This window comes from Trifolium pratense, linkage group LG2 (assembly GCF_020283565.1).
Source record: "Trifolium pratense cultivar HEN17-A07 linkage group LG2, ARS_RC_1.1, whole genome shotgun sequence".
NCBI lineage: Eukaryota > Viridiplantae > Streptophyta > Magnoliopsida > Fabales > Fabaceae > Trifolium > Trifolium pratense.
Window position 1 is genome coordinate 47,348,197 of NC_060060.1, and position 13,810 is coordinate 47,362,006.

The window sequence follows — 13,810 nt, forward strand, 5'->3', positions numbered from 1 at the left end:
GTGAAGAACAAGCTTTCCTTCATTGATGGATTTACTTCAATCCCTAGTAGAATTGATTTGAATATATGTGTATGGGAATGTTTGCAATCATCTCATTCATTCATGGATTATAAACTCTGTTTCTAAGCCATTGCATAAACACTCATTTTTCATGAAAATGTCATTGATGCATGGAAGGACCTCAAACAACACTTTTCTTAAGTAGATTGCATTCACATTTCCTCGTTGCGCCCTGCTATCAACAATCTATGCTTGATTATTTTACAGAAATGAGAACTTTGTGGGATGTATTGAATTCTCATCGTCATATGCCTAATTGCACTAGCACTAGTACAAAAAACACTTTTTAAATCGGTTCTTGTGTGCATCAATGTCGTTGTGAAGCTATGCGCGCATCCAGAAATTACCGCATGAAAAATCAATTCATTTAATTCCTTACTAGATTGAGTGATCACTTTTTAGTTGTTAAGACTAAAGTTTTGTTAATGGATCAACTTCCTTCCATTAACAAAATTTACTCAATTGTTAGTCAAAAACAAAGCCGGCCTAATAATTTTAAAAAGTGAACTCTAAAGCAAATTTCAATGTATGAGGCCTTTTTGCGTGTATATGAGGACTTTTTTGTATGTATATGAGGCCTAAAGCGAGATCTTTAATAGCCTTACCCTTGGACCGACCCTGGTAAAAAAGAAAGCAACAATGCTTTTTTTGAGCAAAAACAAAGCTAATTCATTTCATTAGATAATAACGAATACAATACTGGTACATCATGATAGATATAGGGGCTAGTATAAGATAAAGATGCTTGAGCAATACAATGAACAACCTTATTTACTTGCCGCCTGATATACGTCACAACATAGTTGTTATTAGTGGACAAGAGAGTTTTACATTGTGTAATGATATCACCAAGCTCATTATGTGGGGAATTATGAGATGAGAGTGCATCCACAACAGTTCTACCAATTAATCTGTTTCAAAGAACACAACATGATATCCATGATAAATAGCCACTTGAATTGCCATGAGGAGCGCTGTAGCTTCAGCTGCAGGCTGCAGCAGTGTGCATAAAGCATTCTTTCCAACCAGATAAGTAGAGTCAAAGTTAATACCTAGACTAGTGGAATTACACGATTCCCTAAATTAACTTAAAGGTTATAAGAACTTTAATTGTTGTAAGAATCACAAAACTTAAAGGTCATCAAGTAAACCAAGATCATCCAAATATTTCAAACTCCACCCCAATTCATCAAATGTTAACCAATTAAGTTCAATCCTAGACATATCGGATGTCGCATCGACATCCGGTTTTCGCACCGTGTCCAAAGGACATAAATCTAGCAAATTTTGTTCCATAAATTCACCCTCCAAAGGATTAGACTCGAGACTCTCAAGAATAGGTTCATCACTTGAAAATTCACCACTCTCGAATAAATTGGAAACACAATCAACCCATTGCGGCAACGATGAAGATACATTTAACGTATCACTCTTTTTCTCATTCAAAATAGCAACCATAGTTTCAATAGAAGCAACATTGTTGGATGCACTATTTTTCACCTTAGTTATGGCTTCAAATTCAAGTTTTTTAGCTTCATATACTTTGGATGCCTCTTCTGCTGTATCGAAAGTACCTAACCATTCGCGCTTACCTTTAATGGGATTGTGAATTTCTGCAGCCCATCTTCCTGATTTTCTAATTCGAACACCTTTGTATTTGATACGAGGTTTTTCATTCATTATACTCTTGTTCGGTCCATTATCGACCGGTGTTTCATCGACATAAACAATGTCATCTAAAACATTAGGGACTGAAATTTCAAGCACAACTCTCTTCCTCTTCCTCTTCCGTTGTTCTTCGTCAAAAAAATAACTTTCTTCATCCGATGATGAATCAGTTGCATCAGGATCATCATAGACGACTCTCAATATTCTTGTGCTTTTGGAGACATTGTGACTTCGTGAACGAACCATGATCAAAATTGCGGATGGAAAGTATAATAAGAATGTTTGTGTGTGTACATGTGTGGAAAGACAAATTCTCTGTACACAACTGCAAAAACTAATACATGGAACGAGAATGTTCACAAAATTTCTTTAAATACCAAAAAGTTAATTTAGGAAACTAAATAAAAAAGGAATTGAAAAAAACAAATAATTTTTTAAAAGAATCAAGTAAGATTCACTTTTAAAAAGAGAAGTAAGAAAAATTACAAACAACAATTTCGTTTAAGGATTTTGTGAATTGTGATAGGTGATCAAAGTATTATCACATTATCATATAGCAAGGTTTGGAGAGTATGCATGAATGCATAAAGTCTTAAATTCGATCATCTACTTGTTGTAAACTAAAAAAAAAAAAAAAAATAGTATGTCCTGTATGATTGAGTTTCGATATTTTATAAATTTAAATTTAATATAAAAATATGATTGAGTTCCAATATTTAAATTTAAATTTTATAAGAAAGATTTTTTTAAAATTTAATTTAATACCGCATCCAAATTTTAAGTGCAGCGGAGTTTTTTTCAAGGGTACCAACCTTATTATGTATAGTAGTATAATTTGTAAAAATATATTTTTCTATAGTTGTAGACTATATATAAAAGAAGTTTTATATTTTATTGGGTTAAATAATTTTTTGGTCCAATAAATATTTCAAATTTTAATTTTAGTCCATATAAAAATTTTAACAACTTTCGTCCCTCAAATATTTTCTATCACAACACTTGTGTATTTTCATATTTTTGAATGTTTTTTAGTATTCATGTTTAAAAAATTATAAAAATATCTCCTAAAAAATTTAAATTTTTTTAACGTAAGATGAATTATTTATGATTTTTTAAGCGCAAAAAATAAATAAAAAAAACATATTTAATTTATCTTTTGTTAAAAAAAAAAAAATTAACCTTTTGCAAGAGAGATTCATAAGATGTACTAAACATGATCGCGGAAAAAAAAAATTAAAATTTTGAATCGTATATACAAATTGACTGAAAAGCAGGACCAAAAATCATGACAAAAAATATTTGAGCGTCAAAACTTGCTGAATTTTTTTGTAGGCACTAAAAATAAATTTTAAGATATTTATAGGGATTAAAACATATTCAAATTTTTTTTTTACGGAATATTCAACTCTGTTTTTTTTTTTTACACAATTCATGAATTTCAAAATATTTGTACACAACTCTATTTTATTTGACCAAATTTATGAATTTCAAAATATTAATCATTAAATTTTTTTATATTTGGAGATATTTTTTTACACGAGTAGCATATATAAACAGTTTATACGGAGTAAATATACATTTTGCTAAGATTTTTTTTTCTCTCATTCTTAATTTATTTATTTTTTATGAAAATCATTCTTAGATTTCTGAATATTTTTAATTCCTTTTATTTTATTTTATTTTCTTTATTTATCAGTAAAGAAATAAGAAGGCCTGACCATAGGCACGACCACACATTCGCCTCACATGAAGAAAAAAATATATATTTTTGGGAATATAAATGCAAAAGTGTGACATTAAGTGCATTCAAATATCTTTTATATACTCCAAAACATTTAAAAACTTTGGTAGGAAGAAATGGAAATAAAAAATGAAGAATTTTATTTATTATTTTTTTTTTTTACAATGAGTTTGATCTTACCTGATCAGAATGTGCGACTGCGCCGACGTTTGTTCTCAAAGGCCCCTGTTGAAGCGGAGGGGGTTGTGTACGTACCTTGTGAATGACAATGGGTCGCGTATATATAGCCTCCAGCGCAGGGCCAAGGCCCTTGATGGCATTAATGGCCATCAAGTGGCTGCAGGAAAACGGCTAGAAAAGCCATGATGAGCAGTTAATGCTCATCATTCCGGTGAACAGCCGTTACGATGCGACGATCGTCTTGACCGTTGGTGTTTGAGAGATGGAGTTTGTGGGTCGCTAGTTACTTGAGCTTATGCTCGTAGATCTGTGGATTTTCCTTTGATACTGGGCTCGAGGCCCAGTCCAGAACAGAGCTGGAGATCGAACTCAGGACCTATAACGTACTACCCAAATCTCTCACCACTAGACCAAACCTAACGGCTTAGAAATTTATTATTATTTCTACACCTATAGGGTGATAGAATTTATTAGACTTTTTTTTTTTTACAAAAGAATTTTTTAGACTTAAATACTAAATTTTTTGTTATCTCAACAACAATATTTTTCTCTTCCCGGTTCAACCGACCAGCAATAATATAACATAACATTCTAATAACTTTAGTTCCATATAGTCTCATAAGTATAGCTCAAATGGTAGCTATCAGGGACATTATGGAGTGGCCGGAGTTTGAACCCCGGATTCCATATTTCTCCACATTTAAATGTGAGAGTCTAGCCACTAGACTACTTGACGGAAAAAAAAAAAACTTCTTATGACTATGAGTTCCTTTGTAGATGTCACTGCTTTCACACTCCAAAACAAAAAAAAAAATATCTTATATTAAAACCATGGTTTTACTATATCACTATTGTAAAACATATCTTTGCTGCTTCGCAACAAATATATATATTCAAGGGTAAATAGTGTCATACCCCCCCTGTAAAATAGGCGAGTTTTGCGTTACCCCCTGCAAAATATTTTTTTGAGATTACCCCCCTGCAATGTCAAGATTCCTTGCGTTACCCCCCTGGCTCAACAAGTGGGCATATGACATGGACGAATCTTGACGTGAATGACACGTGAAAATTAATTTATTTTTTATTTATTTTTAATTGCCAACTCAGTAATTATTTATTTTTTAATTAAAAAAAATGAAAAAAACTTTTTTTTTTAAAGAAACTTTTTTTTTAAAGAAATCTTTTTTTTTTTAAAGAAACTTTTTTTTTTAAAAAAAACTTTTTTTTAAAGAAACTTTTTTTTTTAAAGAAATTTTTTTATTTAAAGAAACTTTTTTTTTTGGTTACTCTATTATTATTAGTTATTATTATTATTATTATTATTATTATTATTATTATTAGTTTTTTGGTTACTATTATTATTATTAGTTTTTTTTTCATCTTCATTTTTTTTTTGGTTACTCTATTATTAGTTATTATATATATATATATATAAGAATTTTTTTATATATATATATAATAACAACTTTTAGTAAAAAAAAAAAAACTTTCTTTTAAGTAAGTTCATAAAAATATAACAACTTTTAAGTTTTTTTTTTCATTTTTTTAATTAAAAACCCACATTAATTAATGAGTTGGCAATTAAAAATAAATAAAAAATAAATTAATTTCCATGTGTCATGCCACGTCAAGATTCTTCCATGTCATATGCCCACTTGTTGAGCCAGGGGGGTAACGCAAAAAATCTTGACATTGCAGGGGGTAATCTCAAAAAAATATTTTGCAGGGGGTAACGCAAAACTCGCCTATTTTGCAGGGGGGTATAACACTATTTACCCTATATTCAATTAAATCATTTCGAACACGATATGTCTTATTCGTGCAAAAGTTCATACATCGTTAATTTAACAATGTCTGGTTTAAGCCTCAACCATAATTCTTCAAAGATAAAAACAAATAATTATACACAAACAACAATAGCAAAAATATGGTTCTACAAAATTTGTCTACTAGACAATATAATCTGGTATGTGTTAAAATTAGAAATTAGAGGGGATCTGAGCATTTAAAGGGAGGGGGACGAAAAGCAATTCCTCTACAATTTTAAATAAAAATTGATTGGCCCACAAAAATTACAATTTTTCCTAGATGCCTATATTTTAAATTTTTTTGTTATAAGTAAAAGTATATTATAAGGAGTATGGAGTACTCAATCCTTTAGAATACAAAGCATGTTATTATAAGCTTTGTAAATATGCTAAATGATCGATACACAAAACAGAAAAAGAAATTGAGGACTTACCGTCAGAACGACTACTAAACCAATAGCTAGGAGGCATTCAGCACAATTTCTTTGAAGACCACATTATTTCGAAGCTTTCAAATAACCAATCAAATGTCTAACACAATTACATTTTTTTATTTGAACCAAATGATAAGAAAATGACACCGCCAACTTTCCAAAACTTAATGGTAACCTTTGTCCTATCCACCTATAAAATAGCTTCTGACACACTTTTAACAAAAGAGCACCTGAAGAATATGTGGGAGCAATCTTCACTATTCCGAAAACAAAGATGCAAGGGAGATCATGCAAATTAAGCAATATTATACCTCTATGATTAAGTGTTGCCTGCGTCGATAGCTTCTCTAGAAGTAGTCTCCAACCAAAAACGTTAATCTCTAGAATTAATTCAACCAAATATTTAATTCAACCATCTTACATAATATTTGAACCAACTACTAGAATCAAGCCATCTCTAGAATTAATTCAACCAAATGTTTGAATTAATTTCTCTAGGAGATCATGCCTGTAACAACAAATTATAGCACGATTTGACAACAAAAAAAGACCAACATAACCTGGCAATTCTATGGTGGTGAGATGAGGTAATTTTCAGAAATAATATGGTGTAAATAATTGATGGCTAAAATATTTGCGAAACTAAAAAGAAAATTTAAATTATGTATAGATACAAAAGAAAATTATTGCAAAAGGCTAATGAATACCCCTTAGTATGTGCTCTTGTCATCTAACTTTTTTCTCAAATTGTCTAGAACATATACATAAGAAATTAATTCAAATATTTTGAACCGACTTACAGATGGCTTGATTCCACTCCAAGCTTCTTCTGGTGTTACATCTTTTATTGCAAAAGTAGGCATCTGTTGAGTATGTGCACAGACCAGTTCACTGCTTCAGGCCAGAAAGTCTTTGGAACATTCTTTTCATTGATCATGCATTTGACCATATTCATAATTGTTCTATTCTTCCTCTCAGAGACACCATTTTGGTGTGGAGTATATGTTGTAGTAAGTTGTCTTTTTATACCATAAAGGTCACAAAATTCATTGAAGGCAGTAGAAGTGTATTCACCTCCTCTATCAGTTCTAAAGCAATGAATCACCTGCTTTGATTCATTCTCAACCAGTGCTTTGAACTTCTTAAACATGGTTAGAGCCTCAGATTTCTCATTCATGAAGTAGATCCATGTTTTTTTTGTTCAAGTCATCAGTGAAAGTGATGAAGTACCTCTTCTTTCCATTTGATTCAGGATTGATTGGTCCACATATATCAGAGTGAACCAACTCTAGTTACACACTAGCTCTCCATGAGCTTCTCTTAGGTGCTGATTGTTTATGTTGTTTGTCTTTCATACAATTTGAGCAATTTTCATTTGGTTCCTTCAATTTAGGCAATCCAATAATCATTTCCTTCTGATTTAACATGTTCATACCTTTGAAACTCAAGTGGCCATATCTCTGGTTCCATAGAGTAGCATCATTTGCCTTTGAGATTTGCATGCAACGTGGGACTATGACAGGTGCTTTAATCATTAACATTCTATTCAGAGTCATATGAGTGGCCACAATCAAACCCTTCTCTTCATGAAAAACCTTGCAGGTGTCATCTTTAAATATAATAGTCAAATTCTTTTGTTGTAATTGCCCAATGCTCAATAAATTGTTCTTCAAACCAGGTAAGAAATACACATTTGTAAGAATTTGAGTAAAACCTTGAATGTGCAATTTCAAATTACGTTTTCCTTCAACTACCATCTTTGAATCATCACCCAATTTGACAGAATCTTTGAATGTGTCATCATAATCAAATAGCCAATTCTTGTTTCTAACCATATGGTTGCTGCAACCTGAGTCCAAAAACCATAATTCAAGTTTTTCACCAAACTCTTAAGGCTCTTTGATTATTGTTTCTTGTGCCATGAGAAGAATTTCTTCTTCATTATCAAATTGAGCATAATTTGCATTATCTTCTTCCCAACTGGGACAATCAGCTTGATAGTGACCTAGTTTATGACACTTATAACATTCAACTGAATCTTTATTGAGTTTAGCACCTCTTCCACCACGTCCATGTCCTCTTCCATATGAATTCTCCCCTCTACCATTGTATCCCCTTCTACCATTAGAGACCTTGATAATTTGTTCTTGTTCCTCTTTCTGATTCTTCATTCTCTGTTCTTGAACAAGCAAACTGCTTTGCAGTTCATCTACTGTCATGGTTGTTGTGTCATTCGACTCTTCTATGGAGCAAGAAACATAGTTGAATCTGGATGTTAAAGATCGCATAATCTTTTCAACAATCATACATTGTGTGACAGTTTCACCATGGCTGCTCATCTTATTTGCAATAGCTAGAGTCCTTGCAAAATATGCTTCAATGGATTCCCCAATCTTCATATTCAAGATTTCAAACTCTTTCCTCCGTGCTTGTAGTTGTGCTCTCTTCACCTTAGTAGAACCTTGATATTTATGTTTCATGGAATCTCAAATTTCTTTGTCTGTTCCTCGTGCAAGAATTGTTTCAAGAATTGATCTATCAATTGCTTGAAACAAGTAATTCTTGGCCTTCAGATCCTTCAGTTTGCTTTCATTCGCATGTTGAATTTGTTCTTGTGATGCTTTTGCAGGAGCAACAATCACACCATCTTCAATGAGACTCCAATACTCTTTGGATCTCAAGCAAATTTTCCATAAGCATGGACCAATGATCATAGTGACCATCAAATCTTGGAATTGATGGTTGCAGATAATTGTTTGATTCCGCCATGGAAGCTTCAAGCAAGGAGAGAAAGAACGATGAATCTTTTGTGTAACTAACTACGGTTATGAACAAAGGATATGAATTTTAGCTTGTTCAAAAAAAAATGAACAAAGGATATGATTGTTTTGAACCGGTAACAAACTGATACCAACTGTTGAGGCAAATGGAACCCTTAATCGCATTAGTGATATGCAAGGCCTTATATAGCCAATGCACAAGGTTTACAAACGGTTACAACAAACAAACTAACACAAACAAGATAACTTGGGCCTTAAGCAATCACACACGCGCGCTAGATCACAAGCCTCACAAGGCAAACACACGCACTAGGCCTAATACTAAGCATGACTGCACACAAAGATCAACACATATCTAACACTCGAAACACTCTTTATTTCCTAATAACTCATGTTTCTTCAAAACTAGTGTGTCATCAACTTTTGTTATTTAAGCCATCCTCAATTTTAGTCATCGATTCTATGAACAATGATTTCAATCGGTAGGATTACTTATTTCTTATCATGGGAAAATTAACTAACCTCCCCACTGTAAACGGTGTTAAAATCAGAGATACACAAATAGGAAAAGAGAAAGACGGCTAGGGTTTCAATAGAATATTATTGCATTGCTTAACATTACAAAAAGGTTACTAGAGAATATATAATAAAACCTAATGGACTCTAAACTAACAGGCCCAATAACATAAACTATTATTTTATTATCTAACACCTACTCTCAAACTCATGATGCATCAACAAGAAGCATTATGAGTTTGTCAAACAAAATACGAAAATAAAATAAACTACCAAATAAAATAAACTTCTAACATCACCCCTCAAGCTAAAGCTTACTAAGCTTTAAGCTTGTTACAAATTAGCCCTGACAACAAATCAACCCAATTAAGATCACGATCAACTAAGAGCAGCCATTTACCATCAAAGAGAGGAGAACCAAATCAAATTAATCCAACATCCAATCCAATGCAGTCCAAGCTAACCAAAAACCAAATCAATCGTATCGAACAAATTCAAACTAAACCAATCATAAGAATCAATAGGGAGAAGTGCAATCAATCAGAAGAAGTGCAATAGGGGGAGAAGTGCAATACAATCAGAAAAGAAGTGCAATAGGGGAGAAGTGCAATACAATCAGAAAAGAAGTGCAATAGGGGAGAAGTGCAATGCAATCAGAAGAAGTGCAATAGGGGGAGAAGTGCAATGCAATCAGAAGTGCAATAGGGAGAAGTGCAATGCAATCAGAAGAAGTGCAATAGGGGAGAAGTGCAATGCAATCAGAAGTGCAATAGGGGAAGAAGTGAAATACAATCAGAAGTGCAATAGGGAGAAGTGCAATGCAATCAGAAGAAGTGCAATAGGGGAGAAGTGCAATGCAATCAGAAGAGAAGTGCAATAGAGGGAGGAATTCAATAGGGAAAGAGAAAGACGGCTAGGGTTTCAATAGAATATTATTGCATTGCTTAACATTACAAAAAGGTTACTAGAGAATATATAATAAAACCTAATGGACTCTAAACTAACATGCCCAATAACATAAACTATATTATTTTATTATCTAACAAACGGCAACGCCACCGTATATTGATCACTTAATTTTTAAGATATCAATTAGTTTCCTTTTGCAAAGAAAAAAGAGTTTGGTCAATAAGCACATCATTAATTATTTTATTCAACAATTGCTGCTACTGAGTGATAAATATTTTACACGTTATGATGCATTCATTCCAAATAGAAGAGCTTTGATAATTTGACACCACAAAGAAGTGCTTCTAGAAAAGAGCCGATTATGGATGAAAAAGATGGGCATGAATATTTTACTCAATAGACAGACCCACATGTAGGTGGTGTCTTTTAGAAAAGGAAAATAAAAAGTGCCTTAGTAGCTTCTTTTAGTTGTTAGTGCTAAATATTTGAATTCTCTTCACTGTACTGTTCATTGAAGAGAGTCCAATAATAAGTTGATCGCCTTCTTAAAAAAAATAATAAGTTGATCACACAAAGTAATATAAAATCAATTGTTGTAATTTAACGACATATAAATTACAATGGAGATGATCAGCTCTCTCTTCATGGATTAAGATTTGCTGTTGTAGTGAATACATGTAGTTTTATACTATTTACTATTTTCAATCTCGACCGTCAATCTGAATTGAAAAATTGTATATCTTACATCAACAAATCTTTTTCCTCCCTTTATTATGATAGATATAGATATATCTTTTCAATCTTTGAGAAGCTAGCTAGCCCATAAAGTAGCACTTTTATCATGCTACTGTGACAAAATAAAAATGTACTATTTTCTTTGCTTCAATCATTTAACTACTTTGCCCATATATGGAAACGTAGCAAATTATAGTATGGGGTTGGGAAAAAGGGTTACATCATAAATAGAAGACTACACGGGTATTTGGGGGTATGACAATTGTTTCTAACTTGGGCAATATTCAATCCAAGCGGTCCAAACACTTAAAAGTTCATTCCAAACTTACTTCATTTCAACGGCTTCTCATACATGCTAGTAATGCCGAATATTTTTTTTGAACGAAAGAAACTTAATGTATTTCATTAATCACCAAAAGTTCAATACATGAAGAAACAATCTCAAATTTATGGAAACTAGTCTAAGAATTGGCCGTCCTAGCTAGCGTATGAGCAACCATATTCACTTTTCTCCTAATAAACTTAACTTCAAAGTTTGCACAAGATAACATAACAAAGATAATATCATTACCGATTGAAAGGAACTCTGAATTGCCTCGCCTCTTGGTACGAATTGCCTCAACTAGCACTTGAGAGTCAATTTCGAATTGGACTCGTATCAATATGTTGAATATTGAATACTATAGTTCATTAGTTCATGTGTTTCTCGTGCACTTAATATCCCCTCTCACCAGAAATAATTATATCTAGAAGGATGACGGATTTATCAACGGCTCATCTTATTCCACGCCAGCTGTTATAGATGGTTGTAATTGTCTTCCTCTATATAAGAATAGTATTTCAATCACTTATTATGTTCACTCCTCATTGATCATAGACAAACTTGAACATTGAAGTGCTAACCTGTTTAGCAAGCACCAACCAAAATTTGCATATGAACCGACTATCAACATGAACTGATTCACATACCAAAAACCTCTTGTGATAAATCAATAGCAACCAACTATAATAGTATACTCAATAGCAACCAACTGAACTATTCTTTTTAGACTTTTTTATTTTTTTTTATTTTTTGTATTTTGATGACTAGAATGTCCCTAGCTTTAGGTATGACAATAACACCTCTACACACAAGTACCTGTCCGAACTCTCCCTGATTTGATGGAGAAAATTGGAGTTAACTAGATTTGAGTTTGAGTTTTTTTTGGTTTCAAAATATTGGCTGGGGCGGGTAATGGAACATCGATATCACTTTAAATCTGCCCTGCTTATATTAAAAATTTATTTTAAAACTCTTAAATCCGCCCTGCTTCCGCCCTGCTTGTATTATATATATAATGTTACAAGGATAAAAAAAAAAGGAAATTAAGTCTTGTGGAAGAAAGTTCAGCCAAGTTGCTTCTATGAAGATCACTAGTGTCTTCCGGCGGCGTAGCATAAATTGTGAGATCATCATCATCAGATGAAACCCAAGCTTTGCTAAAAAATCAGTGCATTGGTTTCCTTCTCTTAGAGTGTGACAAAGAGTGATGTTGATGTTTAGTAACAACTCCTTTATCTTGAATTAAACAAGTTGTTTTCCTTTATTTTTTTCTTGTTTAAAAAAGTTATATCGTTGAAACAAATTAGTTGTGGAGTTTTAATTTTTTTTAATAAAAGAAATACCAAAATATATACAATTCAAGTTCATGTGAGATGAGGAAAACAGAGATACCTCAACTCCATTGAAAATACCCAAACTTCATCAAGTATAAATTTGAGGTTTATTTTATATTCCAGTTGAAAATTGAGAAGAATAGCAATACCCAAACTTTATAAATTTTGATTTAAAGATTGCAAAATTCATCTTCATCATATGCCGCTCCGTTTTCATGCCCACCTAGCTTTCCTTTATCTATTCTTGATATGCATCACAGGACAAAGTTTAATATAGACACAAATACAAATAAGTATTTAGGCACGCATAAACATTCACATTATTTATTTATTACCGTCAATCTCATACATATCTCTCTCTTTAAGAGAACCCTAAAATTTACAAAACGTTAGTCGAGAAAATTAGCTTGAGACAAAATTAGCATTCATCCACCAAAATGAATAAGGTGTAACTTTGTCCAACGGCTAAGGTATGAACTTCTCTAAATTTTTGAATAATTTGTGGTTTCTTTTATTTCACACCAACAAAATAAACGTCTTTTGCAATGTCTTATTAAAATAAATTATAAACTACTAAAAATACGGTTGTGAAAAAAAATACCAAATAATTTTTTTTTTCAAAATGTATTTAATCCAACGGTTACGGAACAAAAAGAAAAAAAAAGATAAGTTTATTTTGAAAAAAAAATAATTTTATTTGGTATTTTTTTTCACAACCTTATTTTACTAGTTTATAATTTATTTTAACTAGCGGTCATATTTTTTATTATGCAAATTTATGTAAAAAGAAAAAAAGACATGTCTTATATTATGATGAATTTGTTAATAAAAGATGTTTGCTGCTAAAAAACAAGACATGCCTTATATTATGGTGAATTTGTAAATAAAAGATTTTTGTTGTTAAAAAAAATGTCAAGTATTATGAAAAGTCCACACCTAATTTTTTTATATCCTCTTTATATATAAGCATAGATAAGACATTTATTTTGTTTGTGGATCCTTCTTTTTGTTCCGTAACTTAAAAGATACTCCTATTGATGGTGCATGATATCATTTTTAATCCAACAGTTCAGATAACTTGCTCACGGTGGGAGACCTAATTCATTCCCCCACCCTAGAATCCGCCGAAGATTTTTTTTTATTACCTTTCTTACTATTTCTTAAAGTAATGCTTCAACTTTTTTCGTGTTTATTAAAATTTTAAAAAATAAAATATAATAATTTAAAACACGACTTTCTTGTTTTTCTTTTACTTATTTCATCAAAATAAGTAGAAATAAATTTTAAAAATAATGACTGGTAGAAATAAGAAAGCTATGTTTG

General features: G+C 31.8%; 1 protein-coding gene across 1 annotated transcript; it reads right to left on the minus strand.

The window, feature by feature from the left end:
* Positions 1-1,191: 1,191 nt before the first annotated feature.
* Positions 1,192-1,974, minus strand: LOC123904815 (ethylene-responsive transcription factor ERF118-like). The gene has a single exon (XM_045954426.1). It carries the CDS (start codon positions 1,972-1,974, stop codon positions 1,192-1,194), a length of 783 nt encoding a protein of 260 aa, XP_045810382.1.
* Positions 1,975-13,810: the final 11,836 nt, after the last annotated feature.

What these genes read in the sequence shown, in the direction of transcription:
- LOC123904815 (XM_045954426.1), bottom strand. Translation starts at nt 1,974, where the DNA reads ATGGTTCGTTCACGAAGTCACAATGTCTCCAAAAGCACAAGAATATTG.